We start from the raw sequence: 16,135 nt of genomic DNA, 5'->3' as shown, positions 1-16,135 counted from the left end.
CGCCGCGCTCCGCCCCGCCCCGCGCAGCGCCGCGCTCCGCCCCGCCGCCCCCGGCCGCTGCAGCGATTCCGGGCCAGGCCCCGCGCCCGCCGCCCGGAGCCGCCAGCCAGCGCCGCAGCCTCGGCCGGGCCGGGGACATGGTGACGGGATGGCCCGGGCCGGAGACGCCTTCCCGCTGCACCTGCTGGCCTGGCACAACCGGCACCAGGCGCTGGAGAGCGAGCTGCGCACGGGGCAGGTGCGGCACCGGGCCCTCGCCCGCCCCCGGGACCCCGCGCTCCCCGCCCGCCCCCGGGACCCCCTAGCCTCGCCCGGCGCTCCCCGCCCGGGACCCCCCCCCCCAAGATCCTCCACTTTCCTAGCCTGGGTTCCCCAGGACCCCGTCGCATTCCCCGCCCAGCACCCCCGAGATTCCCCGTGTCCCCCAGCTGGCTCCCCTGAGACCCTTCTGGTTCTCTCCACATCCCCTGCCCAGCCCCCCCAGGACCCTTCCAGGGTCCGCTGTGCCCCCCGCCTGGCACTTCTGAGACCATTCCAGGACCCCCCCTTTCGGCACCCCTGCACCCTCTGCCTGGGACTCTAACAGCCCAGCGTCCCCCCAGAACGCTCCTAGGATGCCTCCCCACCGCACCAGGCATCCCCTGGATCACTTCCACTACACCAGACACTACCAGCCTCCTTTGGAGACCCCCACGTGCTGTTGGGACCCCTGCCCCACCAGGCCCCTGGGAATCCCCCACCCCACCTGTATGCAACAGGCGTTGTATGTGCTCATGAGCAGTTTGGAGAGTGTCTCCTGATCCCCCACTCCACCATGCCAGGCGCTTCTCGGGACCCTCTACCTCCACCCCGCTGGGCATCCCCATGGGGACCACCATCTTGCCCAGAACCACGGGACATCCTAACTTCCCAGCATCCCTGCCATGATCCCATGATCCTCCCTGGGATCTCCTAAAATCCCAGCACCCTGACCCCATTGTGTTACCCCCTGAACTCTCCATCCCAGCACCCCTTCCCCTGCCAAGCATCCCCACGGCCTGCAAAAACACCTTAGCATCCGTCACCCTGCCAGGTTTCCGCCCCCCCAGGAACCCCATGCTGTAGCCTCCATTGCAGGACCTCCACCCTGCTAGCTATTCCCCACTCCACCGCAGGGTCCCTCACCCCACCACCTTCCTGAGTACTGGTCATCCGGCAACACCTAACCCCTGGGGTTCCCCTCCTCCATTGGGACCCCCCAGAATTCCCCCCATCTGTAGGCACCCTACTCTGCTGCAGCCATTCCTGGGACCCCTTAACCCCACCAGGCACTCTTCGGATTCCTCCTGTGAGGATCCGCCTAACTGCTAACTTTGAACTCCCCAGAATATCTGTCTCCCACCCTCACCCCAGTACCTGCCCCAGACACCACCTTAATTCCCCCCCCAGTACCTCTTGTCCCAGCATCATCCTACGCTTTACCCCCAGGCCAGTACACCCCATCCTCCTTCCCTCCACCTGACGCCTCCAGCCAGCACCTCTCCCTGGTATCCCCCAACCTAGGTCCCCTGGTTCCTTCTTCCCTCCACCTGGCACCCCACCCAGCATTGCCCAACTGGTAACTGGTGCTGGAGAGCGAGCTGCACCCGGGCAGGCCCCAGCCATGTAACCAGTTCCCCAGTTAATGGGATCTTCCCCAAATCCTGGTGGACAACTGGCCAGGCCAGTGCAGCCCCGGCTGTGTCGGACTGGCCGACGGGACCCTGGCTGTGTCAGGGCAGGCAGCCCCGGCAGGGCCCTGCCAGACAGACAGGAGCCTCGCTACGGTGGCCCCAGCAGGAAGGCGGCACCCCAGACGCGCCAGAGCCTGCAAACAGAAGGGACCCTGGCTGGAGTGGCCGTGGCAAGCAGGAGGGAAGCATCTGCACTGGGCAGGCTGGCCTGGCGCAGACCCCGCCACACCTGCCCCATAGCCCCAGTGGGACCCCAGCCCTGGCTGCCCTGCACTCGCCTACCAACAGTTCACCCGTTAACTGCTTTGACCGCTATGTGCATCTCAACTTTCTTCCAGCACCTCCCGGCCCCCTCCCCCTCACCAGGTCTCCACATTCCCCAGCGGGTACCAGGCACGGGAGTGTGATCCGCTCACCCCATCCCATAGCTCCTCCCCCTGCCCATCACCTGGGCTGTTCTCTCCTTTCTTCCCCCTGCCCTTAGTGCCCCCCTTGACCCCATATTGGCTCCCCGCCCGCTGCAACCAGTTAGCGTGACAGCAGTTGGGGGGGGGCATAGGGGACAGGAGCAGAACAAGACGCCCCTATGTCCCCTCCTGGCGTGGGAGGGACCCCTCTGTGCATGAATGGGGCTGAGGAGCTGGGCAGGAGAGTCCTGGGGTGGGGGGAGCCGTTGGACCCAGACGTCCAAGATGGCAGTGCAGGGTGCGGGGCCAGAGGGTCCAGGAGGGCAGGGTAGAGCTGGGCTCTTACTTGGGGAGGGGCAGCTGTTAACCCCGTGGTTCCCGTGCAGCACGACATAGAGCTGATCGACCCTCGGGGCCGGACGCCCCTGGAGCTGGCCGTGTGCCTGGGCAACCTGGAGTCCGCCCGGGTGCTGCTGCGGCACAACGCCAACGTCGGCAGGGAGAATGCCAGTGGCTGGACAGGTACGGGTGGGGGCCGTGCGCGGAGCTGGGGGAGCGGAGATACGGGGGGGGGAGCAGCTCTAGTGCCAGCTCTACTGTGCCACTCCTGCCCTGCGGCGCAGCATTTCTTCCCCACCGGTTGCTGGAGGTCTCAGCCTCCCTGTGCCGGGGGCTGGTGTCTATGGGCCAGGCAGTCAAATTGGGCTTTGCCAGCAGAGTGCCCTGAGGGGTGCTCTTGAGTGCCGGGCTCTGCCCAACTCTGGCAGCGGGGGTTGGCACTGGCTGTGCCCATGGCTGTGCCCAGGAGGGAGCTGGCTTGAGTGCCGGTGGGCAGGGAAGGCCCCTGACAGCTCCCCGCTGCTCCCGCTCTGCCCGCCAGTCCTGCAGGAGGCCGTCAGCACCGGAGACCCCGAGATGGTGCAGCTGGTGCTCCAGTACCGCGACTACCAACGTGCTACCAACCGCCTGGCTGGCATCCCTGAGCTGCTCAACAAACTGCGCAGGGTGAGTGTGTGCGTGTGGCCCTTGGCACCCCGCCGTGGCGTGCAGACCTCCCTTGGGACCCAGCATCCTGCCCTGGGGCACACACTAGGGATGTTAAATATCGGTTAATCGAATAGTCGATTAACGTCATGAATTCTTATCAGTTGCTCGACTATTCTATAGTCCCCAGAGACGTGGCTGGCAGCCAGTGCGCTCCGGCCCCCCTCCCGAGAAGACCCCCTGCCACTCCGCACTGTTGCCTCTGATACAGAGGTAGCAGCACAGGGTGGCAGCAGGCCCTGTCCAGCGGAGGATCTGAGCTCCTGGACCCAGCGTGAGCCAGAACTGAGCGGGGATCCCCCAGGTCTCTGACACAGAAGCATAGAATACTAGGACTGGAAGGGACCTCGAGAGGTCGAGTCCAGTCCCCTGCCTTCATGGCAGGACCCAGTACCACCTAGACCATCCCTGATAGACATTGATATAACTTGCTCTTAAATATCTCCAGAGATGGAGATTCCACAACCCCCCGAAGCAATTTATTCCAGAGTTTAACCACCCTGACAGGAACTTTTTCCTAACGTCCAACCTAAACCTCCCTTGCTGCAGTTTAAGCCCATTGCTGCTGCTTCTATTCTCAGAGGCCAGGAAGAACAAGTTTTCTCCCTCCTCCTTGTGACACCCTTTTAGATACCTGAAAACCACTATCATGTCTTCTCTCAATCTTCTCTTTTCCAAACTAAACAAGTCCAGTTCTTTCAGTCTTCCTTCATAGGTCATGTTCTCTAGACCTTTAATCATTCTTGTTGCTCTTCTCTGGACCCTCTCCAATTTGTCCACATCTTTCTTGAAATGCAGCGCCCGGAACTGGACACAATACTCCAACTGAGGCCTAACCAGCGCAGAGTGGAGTGGAAGAATGACTTCTCGTGTCTTGCTCACAACACTCCTGTTAATGCATCCCAGAATCATGTTGGCTTTTTTGCAACAGCGTCACACTGCTGACTCATATTTAGCTTGTGGTCCACTAAAACCCCTAAATCCCTTTCTGCCGTACTCCTTCCTAGACAGTCGCTTCCCATTCTGTATGTGTGAAACTGATTGTTCCTTCCTAAGAGGAGCAGTTTACATTTGTCTTTATTAAACTTCATCCTGTTTACTTCAGACCATTTCTGCAATTTGTCCAGATCATTTTGAATTATGACCCTATCCTCCAGAGCAGTCGCAATCCCTCCCAGCTTGGTGTCATCTGCAAACGTAATAAGCGTACTCTGCATGCCAATGTCTAAATCGCTGATGAAGATATTAAACAGAACCAGTCCCAAAACAGACCCCTGCGGAACCCCACCTGTTACTCCTTTCCAGCAGGATTGTGATCCGTTAATAATTACTCTCTGGGAACGGTTATCCAACCAGCTATGCACCCACCTTATAGTAGCCCCATCTAAGTTGTATTTGCCTAGTTTATTGATAAGAATATCATGCGAGACCGTATCAAATGCCTTACTAAAGTCTAGGTATACCACATCCATTGCTTCTCTCTTATCCACAAGACTCATTATCCTATCAAGAAAGCTACAGGTTGGTCTGACATGATTTGTTCTTTACAAATCCATGCTGGCTGTTTCCTATCACCTTATTATCTTCCAAGTGTTTGCCGATGATTTCCTTTATGACTTTCTCCATTATCTTTCCAGGCACATAAGTTAAACTGACCGGTCTATAGTTTCCTGGGTTGTTTTTATTTCCCTTTTTATAGATGGGCACTATATTTCCCCTTTTCCAATCTTCTGGAATCTATCCTGTATTCCATGATTTTCCAAAGATGATAGCTAAAGGCTCAGATACCTCCTCTCTCAGCTCCTTAAGTATTCTAGGATGCATTCCATCAGGCATTGGTGACTTGCAGACATCTATTATTTCTAAGTGATTTTTATCTTGTTCTTTTTTTATTTTATCTTCTTAGCCTACCCCCTTCCCACTAGCATTCACTATGTTGGCCATTCCTTCAGCAGACTTCTTGGTGAAGACCGGAACAAAGAAATCATTAAGCATCTCTGCCATTTCCAAGTTTCCTGTTTTCCCCCTCCTCACTGACCAGTGGGCCTACCCAGTCCTTGGTCTTCCTCTTGCTTCTAATATATTTATAGACTGTCGTCTTGTTTCTCTTTATGCCTGTAGCTAGTTTGAGCTCATATGAATACTCAGGGTCTCAGCCAGCCCAAGGGGTTTCCTAGATTGAGATTTGCCCCAGGATCTCTTCAGGGTTTCCCTCTCTTCTTCCAGGATCCCATCTGGGCAAGGATCTCCTCTCCCCCTCCAAGTCCAGATCTCCCTCTCCCCTCCTCCCCCCCCCATCTCCCAGACCCGTCTCTGCAGGGACCCCCCCGACACGTTCTCTGCCGGGAATGCCTGATCTCATCCCTTTGGTGTCTTTTCTAGGCTCCTGATTTCTACGTGGAGATGAAGTGGGAGTTCACCAGCTGGGGTGAGTCCGTCCCTGGGGGCTCCTGATGTGGGGTTTGCAGGAGGACACCCCCAGGCTCCCTCCCTGGTGCTGGAGCCCAGGGATTCTCAGCCCTCTTGTGGGGGGGGTGAGACTAGATTATTGTGGGTGCACACACCCCCTGTCATTGTCCCTGCCCCACCCCTGCTCCGCCCACAGCTGGTGTCTCCCTTTGGCGCTGGGAGTGGGGGGGGGGGGAAGCGCCATCTGGCAATTTGAACCCCAGAGACAAGAGAGCCCCCGGTGGCCGGGAGGATGAACTGCAGGCGTCTAGAGGCGGCGCTCCTCCCCCTGCGCCCCCCCCCAGCAAGGTGCAGCTGCCCCCCACTTCCATGCCCGTCCCCCGCTCACTCTGCCCCTCCCTCCCCCAGTGCCCCTGGTCTCCAAGGTGTGCCCGAGCGATGTGTACCGGGTGTGGAAGCGCGGCGAGAGCCTGCGGGTCGACACCACCCTGCTGGGCTTCGAGCACATGACTTGGCAGCGGGGCCGGCGCAGCTACATCTTCAAGGGCGAAGGTGAGAGGGGCCCACAGCCTCCCCCTCTCCCCCATTCCTGGGGGTGTCCTGCTGAGCCTGGGGGTGGGGTTGGGGTCTGCTCCCCCCTTGAATCGCTCCCCTGTGTGCGCAGATCCCAGAGGAGGGGCTGAGACCCCCGCCAGCCTGGTCATTGCTCGTGGGAGGTGGCCCCCCATGGGAATATGGAGCTAGGTCCCCCCAGCTGGGAAGGGTCAGGGAGAGCAGTCCCCCTGCACCTACAGCCCGCAGGGATCCTGGAGGGAGGCTAAGGTGACATCACCACCTGGGGGGGAATCAGGTGGGAGGTTGCAGCCCCCAGAAGGAGGCACCCAGAGCCCTCTGAGCTGGGGGGCGGCTGCGAGGGGGTGTAGCTGTGGGAGCAGGTGTCAGGGCGGGTGGTCATGTAGCAGCCTGGGTCAGCACCTGCCATAGGGCTGGTTCCTGGGGTCCCTCCCGGCCCCTCGTGCCTGGCCAGGGGGTGTGTGGGGCAGGATGGGGCTGTGGCACTGACATGTCCCTTCTCCCGCTGGCCAGAGGAGGGCGCCGTAGTGATGGAGGTGGACCACGACAAGCAGGTGGTCTACACGGAGACGCTGTCCCTGGCTCTGCACGAGCCGGAGCTGATGCTGGCTGCCATGCAGCCCACCGAGGAGCACGTGGCCGGCCGGCTGACCTCGCCCATCGTCTCCACCCACCTCGACACGAAGAACATTGCCTTCGAGCGGTGCGCGGGGGGGCAAGGAGGGGCATTGGGGGGGTGGGCCTGAGAGAGGGGAGGGGCTGTGGGAGGCAGGGTGCATGAGGACAGCCTTGAGGGAGGCAGGGGAGGCCAGGGACAGGAGGAGAGTGTGAGCAATGCACAGGTGGTAGGGGAGGTGGCTGGGCAGGAGAGGCCCTTGTGCAAGAGGCTGTGGATCGGGGCGGAGGGAGGGGGTTGGGCATGACTGACATTTGTGAGCAGGGCGGGGGATCCCTGTGTGTGACATGCCCTCCTAAGACTGTGCTGGTGAGCTGGGTGGGGGAGGGGGAGGTCCACGTGTGAGGGGTTCATGTGACCGCACGTGCTACTGAGACATGGGGGTCCCATCTGACAGACCCTCATACAACCATGTGTGCTAGTGTGTGACACCAGGGAGGGGGTCTGTGTGCACGACGGGCCCTTGTACAACCATGTGTGCTAGTGCGTGACACCAGGGAGGGGGTCTGTGTGCACGACGGGCCCTTGTACAACCATGTGTGCTAGTGAGTGAGATGGGGGGAGGGGGTCTGTGTGCACGACGGGCCCTTGTACAACCATGCGTGCTAGTGAGTGAGGGGGGGGAGGGGATCTTTGTGCACGATGGGCCCTTGTTCAACCATGTGTGCTAGTGAGTGCAGGGTGGGGCATGTGTGATGGGCCCTTGTATGACTGCGTGTGCTAGTGAGCGGAACAGGGTGGGATCTTTGCATGCGAGGGGCCCTTCTGTGTCTGTGTGTGAATGAGATGAGCAAGGGGGTCTGTATAATCAACAGGCCTTCACATGACCATATGTGCTAGTGAGTAGGTTGGGGGGAGTCTGCTTGTGGGATGGGCCCGTGTATGGCTGCGTGTGTGAAGGAGAGGGGCAGCGGACTTGTGTGTGCAACAGGCTTTCCTAGGATCACGTGTGTTAATGAGCAAGGTGGGGGGAATCGGTGTTTGTGACAGGCTCGACTCTGTGTGCTAGTGAGTGGCGCGGGATGTCCACAAGTGTGACGGACCCTGGTATGACCACGTGTACTAGTGAGCAGAGTGGGGGAGGGGTACATGTGACAAGCCCTTGTACAACTGACTGCACATACTCGTGATCTGGGTGGGGGATGCCCTCGTATGACCACTCATGCTGCTGAGCAGGGCAGAGGGGTGACCAAACCTTTCCTTAGACAGCTTGTCCTTCTGCCCCACACCCGCCCCCAGGGTTTGGAACAAGACCACGGCCTGGGGAATGCATATGCCTGCATAGACTCCTAGAACGGGAAGGGACCTCAAGAGATCAAGTCCAGTCCCCTGCCCTCATGGCAGGACCAAGCCCTGTCTAGACCAGTGGTTCCCAACACGGTGCCCATGGGGGCATTTGTGTGCACCTGCCAAGTGCTCGGGGCTGGCCTGGCCCCGGGCACGTGCCGCACGGTGAGCGCTGGTCCCGGGAGAGCCGCGGATTGGCCGCCTGCGCTCTGGGCATGCGGCGCTTGGGGGGGGGGGGGTGCCGGCCCCGGGCATGTGGCGCTTTTGGGTGGGGGGCTGGCTCCGGGCACATGGCTATAGGGGGGGCCCTGCCCCCGGGCACGCAGCTATGGGAGGGGGGCACCCTCTGGCGCTCGGCGGGCGAACGGCCACACCCCCTAGCGCCCGGCAACCTTAAATGGTTGGGGACCACTGATCTAGATCAGTGTTTCTCAACCAGTGGTACGAGTACCTTTAGGGGGACTTTAGAGAAGTCTGGGGGGTACGTCAACACAACTGAAATTTGGAGAAAACTGAATGTTTGTGTTAAGTTTTACAGCGCTTTATTATTTTTGTACTTTTTACACCCAAAAATGTCAGTGCCCACCCAGCTATGATTAAGTTGTTTAAACAAATGTGTTGCAATGGTAGGACAAAAAGTTGTGTGTCTGAAAACTGTAGGTACTGGGGATACTTACAATTTTTTGTAAAAGGAGTACTTTATATTAAAAAAAGGTTGAGAACCACTGATCTAGATCATCCCTGACAGGTGTCTGTCTAACCTGCTCTTAAATATCTCCAGAGATGGAGATTTTACAACCTCCCTAGGCAATTTATTCCAGTGTTTAACCATCCTGGCAGGAAGTTTTTCCTAATGTCCAACCTAAACCTCCCTTGTGGCAATTTAAGCCCATTGCTTCTTGTCCTAACATCAGAGGTTAAGGAGAACAATTTTTCTCCCTCTTCCTTGTAACACCCTTTTAGTTACTTGAAAATCACTATCATGCCCCTTCTAAATCTTTTATTTTCTAAACTAAACAAGCCCAATGCTTTCAGTTTTCCCCCATAGCTCATGTTTTCTAGACCTTTCATCATTCTTCTTGATCTTCTCTGGACCCTCTCCAATTTCTCCACATCTTTCTTCAGATGTAGTGCCCAGAACTGGACACAGTACTCCAACTGAGGTCTAATCAGCGTAGAGTAGAGCGGAAGAATGACTTCTCGTGTCTTGATCACAACACTCCTGTTAATGCATCCCAGAATCATGTTTGCTTTTTTTGCAACAGTATCACACAGTTGACTCATATTTAGCTTGTGGTCCACTGTGACCCTGAGAACCATTTCTGCAGTACTCCTTCCTAGACAGTCACTTATCTATCCTCCAAAGCACTTGCAGCCCCTCCTAATTTGGTATCTTATGCAAATGTTATCAGTGTGCTCTTTATGCTGTTATCTAAATTGTTGATGAAGATATTGAGCAGAACCGATCCCAACACTTGTTATGCTGCAGATCTTGTGCCACAGCTCTGGGCACTGAAAAGGGGGTGCCGGGGAGGAGCAGAGCAGCCCCTGGCAGGGGGGAGTCTGTGGGAGCCATGGCCTAGCGGTGGGATGTGTGGAGGGAAGGGGTCTGTCTAGCACCTGTGAGGTCGGAAGTGAGGAACACAGTCTCTGACCGGAGTCATTCCTGCCTTGGCAGGAACAAGTCTGGGATCTGGGGCTGGCGCTCGGAGAAGATGGAGGTGATCAGCGGCTATGAAGCCAAGGTAACACCCTGCTCCCCATACTGAAGGTTCAGGGGATGGGAACCCTTGCTGGGAGGGGAAGGCGGGGATAGGGTAGGACCCAAGCAGATAGCAACATGAAGCCTTTGCCTGTGGGGGTCTCACAGCTTACAGTTCTCCAAGGCAGCAGAGACAAGCTTGGGAAATGGGACCCAGGAGTAGGAGGGGTCCCTAGGGATGAGCACCCCCTCCAGCTCGCTGGGGGAAGACCCCAAGCTAGCCAGAGGGAGCCAGGTAACAGCACGAGGGGGGCAGAGATCTGGGCAAGCTGAGCTGCACCCTATGTCCTGGCAGGTTTACAGCGCTAGCAACGTGGAGCTCGTCACCAAAACGAGAACCGAGCACCTGTCGGACCAGGACAAGTCCCGCACCAAAGGTAACATGCCAGCCCCACACAACCAGTCAGAACATCCCAGCTGAAATGGCTCAGCCCCTCCTCAGACATCCAGTCGTGGCTCCCCTCTCCTCCCTCTGCCACACCCATCCCAGACACCCAGTCCTAGTGCTTGCCCCACACGCCTGCACAGCGTCCAACCCCCTCCCCTTCACCTGCCCGTTCTGGCCTCTGCCCTTCATTCACCCTGCCCCCCACCCCTCTCTCTCACACCTGCTCTGGGCATCCTCCTTCTGACTTACCCCCCCCCCCAGGCACAGTGCCCCGCCCCTCCCTTTGTGACACGTCTGCCCCAGCCTTCCAGTCACAGCCCCCACTCTGATTACAAGGGCCTGGCCCCATCCACTGGTCCTCCAATCACAGGGCCACACCGACCATTCCTTCAGTCAGCCCGCCTCTCCACCTGTCCATCATGGCTCAAGCCACGCCCCTGAGCGTATTTACACTGCCCTCCTGCACTTGTGGTTTCAGAGCATTCATCGGACGTAGTCGGGGGGAGCAGCCCTCACCAGAGATGACATGGGGAGGGCACGAGATGCGTACGTGGCTGTTTCCTCGGGGGAAGGCGTGTCCGCTTTGAGGCAGGGCGATTCATGCGCTCCGGGTCTTGGGGTCTTTGAGTCTCACCTACTCTCCCCTCCCCTCCCCACATTCAGGTTCCAAGACGCCCTTCCAGTCCTTCCTGGGCATCGCCCAGCAGCATGCCTCCCATAACGGGGTGAGTGATGCCCCCCCTTCTGCTTTGGGCATGCAGGAAGAGTGCCTGGCACGGTGGAAGCTGGGGCAGAATCTGAAGATGGGGCTGCTTGGAGGGCTAAGGGTTGGGGGGGGGGATGCAGCAGGCGAGGGGGAGTTTGGCATAGCTGGAGAGCATGTGAGTGGGGAGCTCTAGTGTGACTCCATGCCTGCTTCCTCCAGGCCCCCGTGCTGCAGTCTGCCACCCCCACCAACCCCACAGCCATCACCCCCGAGGAGTACTTCGACCCCAGCTTCAACCTGGAGGCCCGCAACATAGGCCGCCCCATCGAGCTGTCCAACAAGGTGCAGAGGTGAGGTGGGGGGGAGATGGCTGCAGAGGGGAGTCTGTGCCGGAGGAGCGGGAAGCCTCGCTCTGCATGCTCAGCCAGTGACACTGCTGTGCCTGGGAAGTCTACCCAACTTCTAGCCCCCCTCCGCCGGGGGTCCAGCATGGCAGTGCAGGCTCTAGGAGACCCTGCAGCTCCCCGCCCTCTGCATGCGGGAGAGACCAGGACAGGGAATGGGGCACTAAAAGGCGCCAGGCCTGGTCCCTGGCTCTGAGTGGCTGATGCGGTGCAGGGAAGAGGGCTGGGCTGGTGGCTGGTGGTGACGCCCCCCTGGCTGCGACAGGTTCAAGGCCACGCTGTGGCTGTGCGAGGATCACCCCCTGTCGCTGGTGGAGCAGGTGACACCCATCATCGACCTCATGGCCATCAGCAACGCCCACTTTGCCAAGCTGCGCGATTTCATCACCCTCAAGCTGCCACCCGGCTTCCCTGTCAAAATCGGTGAGGAGGGAGGGGCGGGCTGCAAACCTGGGGTGGGGGGAGGGGAGGGATCTGGTGGGATTTGGGGCGTGCTAGAAGTGGGCAGGGGAGAGTGCAGAGGGGAGGAGTGGCTAGGAGCTAGGGAGCCTGAGGCTGCGGATGCAGTGGGAATTGGGGTATGGAGGAGGTGGAGGAAATGAGGGACATTGGAAGGGGTGGGAAGACTCCTGGAAGAGAGAGGCTGGGGTAATGGGCTGGTGTGGCTGGGGGTGGTGGGGTTCGGGGGCCCGCCTGGGGGCTGAACCGTATGTTGCCCCCAGTGTCTCTCTCACTCGTGTCCATCCCACCCCAGAGATCCCTCTCTTCCACGTGCTCAATGCACGGATCACCTTCAGCAACCTGTGCGGCTGTGACGAGCCACTCAGCTCCGTGCAGATCTGCGGCCGTAGCTCCTCCCCAGTGGACACCGGAGAGCTGGCTGTGGGGGCAGAGGCACCCACCAACCCCAAAGGTAGGGAGTGGGGGGGGGCAGCTGTGCACACCAGGAATCCTGCTGCAAGCCCCACAGAGACCCCTATTGACTCCAGTCCCCACGAGGGCCAGGGCAGTGTATGTGGGGGAGGGGCAGACTCCTACGACGGAGCAGTATGTGATCTCATCGGGGCAGGTCTTGGGGTACCCTCCCCCACTCACCCCCCTCCCTCCCCAGTGTTCCCGTTCCCCTGCGAGGTGGACCCGGTGGTGTTCGAGGTGCCCCAGGGCTATGCGATGCTGGGCGCTGGGCGCAACGAACCCATGCGGGACGAGGACGACGACCTGCTGCAGTTTGCCATCCAGCAGAGCCTGCTAGACGCCGGCACCGAGACTGATCAGGTGAGGGCAGAGTTACAGCCCTTCCCCTCTCAAGCGCACTGGCGCCGAGCCAGCCCCAGTGGGTGGGGACTGGCTGTCGTGGGAGGGAGACGGGCTGGGACACGAGGCCTTTCCTCTCTTAAGGGCGCTGGCTCTGATCCGGCCCATGCGGTGGCTCAGGCTGGGGGGCGGTAGGGAATGGGGGAAGGGGCTTTTCCCATCCTGGGGGTGCCTGTTCCCTACTGTGGCTGCTGGCTGGCTGTCTGTGAGGGAGGGCAGGAGCGGGGGGTCTCCGATTCGGCGAGGGAGGGGAATATTTGCACACTCTGATCTGTGCCCCGGACAGCAGGTCACTATCTGGGAGGCGCTGACCAACACGCGCCCAGGCTCCAACCCCCCTTCCTATGACGAGGAGCTGCAGCTGGAGCGGTGAGTAGGGGGGGGAGTTGTGCCGTGCCAAGGCCTCTCAGCCCTTCTTTCCCTGGCCACCAGCGTCGCCATTCTCTGGGCTGGGCCGGGGGAGGCAGAGGCTGGTCAGTGGGGCTGGGGCCGTGAGCTGCAGGCAGAGGGGACGTGGCTACTTAGTCGGGAGCTGGCTGACAGGGAGGGGCTGATCAGTGGCAGGGGCTGGGCTGTGGGATGGGGCTGTGAGAAGCAAATCCTACTTGGTGGGGGATGTGACTGTGAGGGATGAGCTGGTCAGTGGGGGGGCAGGGCGGTGAGGGTGGGGTTGGGTCATGGAACTGTGAGGGAGGAGCTGGTTGGGAGGGGCCAGGGCTGTGAGAGAGGGGTTGGTCAGTGAAGGGCTGAGGCTTTGAGGGAGGGGTTGGTCGGTGAGGGGGTGGGCCTGTAAGGGAGAGATTAGTCAGTGAGGGGGTGGGGCTGTGAGGGAGAGGTTTGGTTGGCAAGGGGGCAGGTCTGTGAGAGGAGGGGGTGGGACTGAGGGAAGGGTTGGTTGGTGAGGGGAGCGGGGTGGAGAGGGAGGGTGGGGCTGTTAGGGGTCAGGGCTGTGAGGGAGGGGTTGCACAGGGAGAGGTTGGGGCTGGGACTGAGGGAGGGGTTGGTCAGTGAGGAGGAGGGGAAGTGAGGGAGGCATTGGTCAATGAGGGGGTGGTCGGTGAGGAGGCGGGTCTGTGAGGGAAGGGTTGGGTCATGGGGCTGTGAGGGAGGGTCCGGTGAGGGGGCGAGGCTGTGAGGGGAGGCAGTGGGACTGTGAGGGAAGGGTTAGTCAGTGAGGGGGTGGGGCTGTGAGGGAGGGGTTGGTCGGTGAGGGGGAGGGGCGATGAGGGAGGCGTTGGTCAGTGAGGGGGCGGGGCTGTGAGGGAAGGGTTGGGTCGTGGGGCGGTGAGGGGGCAGGGTTGTGAGAGAGGGCCTAGTTGGTGAGGGGGCAAGGCTATGAGGAAAGAGTTGGTCAGTGGGGGCAGGGCTGGTTGTGGGGGTGGGGCTGCGAGGGCAGGTGCTGACACTTGTCTGTGTCCCCCAGAGCCATCCAGGAGAGCATGTTCCTGCAGTCGGGGCAGGGCCTAGCCACAACCGAGTCTGGCAGCGGAGGTGACACTGACAGCAGCATCATCCCCCCGGAAGGCAGCCCGGCCCCTAGCACCAATGGCTCTTCCTCCTCGGCCCTGCCCCCGCCGGCCTACCCCAGCTTCGACGAGCAGCTGCGCCTGGCCATGGAGCTGTCCTCACGAGAACAGGAGGAGCAGGAGCGCCGGCGGCGCGAAGAGGATGAGGAGCTGCAGCGCATCCTCCAGCTCTCCCTGACGGAGAAGTAATGCCCCAGCCTGTGAGCAGGGGGCCCTGAACCCAACCTCCTTCAAGACTCCTGGGGCTCCCCAATGCCCTGGCTTTTCTGTCGTTGTATTTCTAACCTTGAGGGAGTCACCTGTCCCATTCCCCACCCCCTGTCCTGAGGAGGAGCAGAACCGGACTGGACGAGACATCCTGTGCCTTTCCCGGGGCTCTCGGTCTCGCCGCCTCCTGGGTCTTATTTAAGTTAACTCTTTTTTATGGTTATTCTATCCCCCCTGCCCAGTGGAGGAAAGTGTTTGCACCACTAGGAGGGAACAGAGGAGAGGAGGACCGACAAAGCGGCAAACCCTAAGGAGAACCCTCTGCTAGAGAGAGAGAGCAGTTTCCAACTGGACTCTTTAATTCGCGTTGGTGGAGGGAGTGGGATTCTGAAACTGGGCATAAAGATATACATCCACATGCACGCGTATGCTGACTGTATCCTGTCAGACCCACGTGGGCGGTAGGGGTGAGGGCAGTGAAGGTGGTGGGATTAGAGGTGATGGGGGTCAGAACCTGATGGCTGGGATGCGGACGTTGCATTAGTGGGATGTAGCACTCAGAGGCAGGCCTGTGATCTCGCCTCCCGAGCCCTGTGTGCGTAGCTGCCGCGCCCTCTCCTGCCTGTTTAATTTATTTTATTTATATCTCTGCAGCTCTAGAATGGGGAGCGGGAAGGGTGGGGGGTTGGGTTTGTTTTTTTTAAACTCCAAAGGTTGGAAAGGGAATGGCTGCATTGAGCGGCTCCTCCTGGCACCCACAGGGGCTAGGTGTGGGACTCTGGGCAGCAGGAACCATGAAATAAAAAGAAGAAACCAACCAATCCCCCCAGTTCTCCGGCTCCCTTCATTCTTCTTGTCACAAGCTCCAGCCTGGGCTTTCACTGGTGCATCAGCAACCTGAGGGAGGGAATATCCTGCACGGAACATCTCCTTTGCTTTGGGGTCCCTCTCTGGCCAGCTTCCCCAGTGCAGACAGGCCTGGCTAAGTGCCCATTGCTGCGCTGGCTGGTTTCTCCTAGCTTCCAAAACAGGCAGCTCTGTGAGTGCTGCTAGAGAGCTCATATGTTACTTAAAGGGATACCACCCTATTCCTCACCACTACTGGCATGCTCAACAACCAAGCAAGATCCAGAAATGCCTGTGCCCAGGGCCCAAGGGAACCATGCCTGGGCCTGGGCGTCTAGGGCAGAGATCGGGCCAAGTGGTTGCACTGGCTTGCTTTCATGAGCATTATGAATCTGTGAGCTACAATCCCCATATCTATCCCCCTTCTTGCTACTCCAGATCCCATTAGGAAAGTCATAAGAAGAAGAATTTCTGCTGTAAATTGGGGCTTGGTGGTTGAAAACAGCAGAGGAGAAAGACCCTGGGGGTATGAGCTGTTCACAAGCTGATGATGAGCCACGGCTGTGCAAAAGGGATCCAAGCATGTAGCAGATGAGTTCGTGCTGTTGTACAAGGCACCAAGGAGCCTGCATCTGGACCAGTAAGTGCCATTCCCGGCACTGGGTTTTGCAAGAGAGGTGGGCAAACTAGAGAGAGGCCAGAGAGGAGCAACAAAAATGATGTGGGTTTTAAAACGCTGACCCATAAAGAAAAGTTAAAAACTGGGCACATTTAGGCTTCAGACAAGATGGCAGAGGGTGGAATGTAGTAAGACTTCAAATACATGAAGGGCTGTTATAACGAGGCTGGAGATCAGTTCTTGATTATATGGTAA

At 59.2% G+C, this 16,135-nt stretch overlaps 1 protein-coding gene across 2 annotated transcripts; it reads left to right on the top strand.

Moving 5' to 3' along the window:
* The first annotated feature begins 28 nt into the window (after positions 1 to 28).
* ANKRD13D (ankyrin repeat domain 13D) lies at positions 29 to 14,833 on the top strand. Of its 2 annotated transcripts, none has more exons than XM_075928557.2 (15): positions 29 to 238; positions 2,506 to 2,641; positions 3,000 to 3,124; positions 5,546 to 5,591; positions 5,981 to 6,124; positions 6,659 to 6,848; positions 9,787 to 9,853; positions 10,166 to 10,247; positions 10,922 to 10,983; positions 11,184 to 11,314; positions 11,634 to 11,791; positions 12,123 to 12,281; positions 12,480 to 12,643; positions 12,969 to 13,051; positions 14,106 to 14,833. In XM_075928557.2, the coding sequence occupies exons 1-15, from the start codon at positions 149 to 151 to the stop codon at positions 14,395 to 14,397; spliced, it is 1,929 nt and encodes a 642-aa protein (XP_075784672.2). In that variant the 5' UTR covers positions 29 to 148; the 3' UTR covers positions 14,398 to 14,833. The 2 variants fall into 2 exon arrangements, with proteins under 2 accessions (XP_075784672.2, XP_075784673.2); XM_075928558.2 differs by having other exon boundaries at positions 30 to 238; positions 12,972 to 13,051.
* The last annotated feature ends 1,302 nt before the right edge of the window (positions 14,834 to 16,135 follow it).

Source organism: Pelodiscus sinensis, chromosome 5 (genome assembly GCF_052426305.1).
Source record: "Pelodiscus sinensis isolate ZL-2025 chromosome 5, ASM5242630v1, whole genome shotgun sequence".
Taxonomy (NCBI): Eukaryota; Metazoa; Chordata; order Testudines; family Trionychidae; genus Pelodiscus; species Pelodiscus sinensis.
The sequence above is the reverse complement of the archived record's forward strand: the minus strand, read 5'-3'. Positions and strand labels throughout refer to the sequence as shown.

Excerpts from the sequence above, each read along its gene's own strand:
- ANKRD13D (XM_075928557.2), top strand. The coding sequence starts at position 149 with ATGGCCCGGGCCGGAGACGCCTTCCCGCTGCACCTGCTGGCCTGGCAC. Across the intron at positions 6,849-9,786 it reads AAGAACATTGCCTTCGAGCG|GAACAAGTCTGGGATCTGGG; the intron begins GTGCGCGGGGGG and ends CTGCCTTGGCAG. Across the intron at positions 12,282-12,479 it reads GGCACCCACCAACCCCAAAG|TGTTCCCGTTCCCCTGCGAG; the intron begins GTAGGGAGTGGG and ends CTCCCTCCCCAG.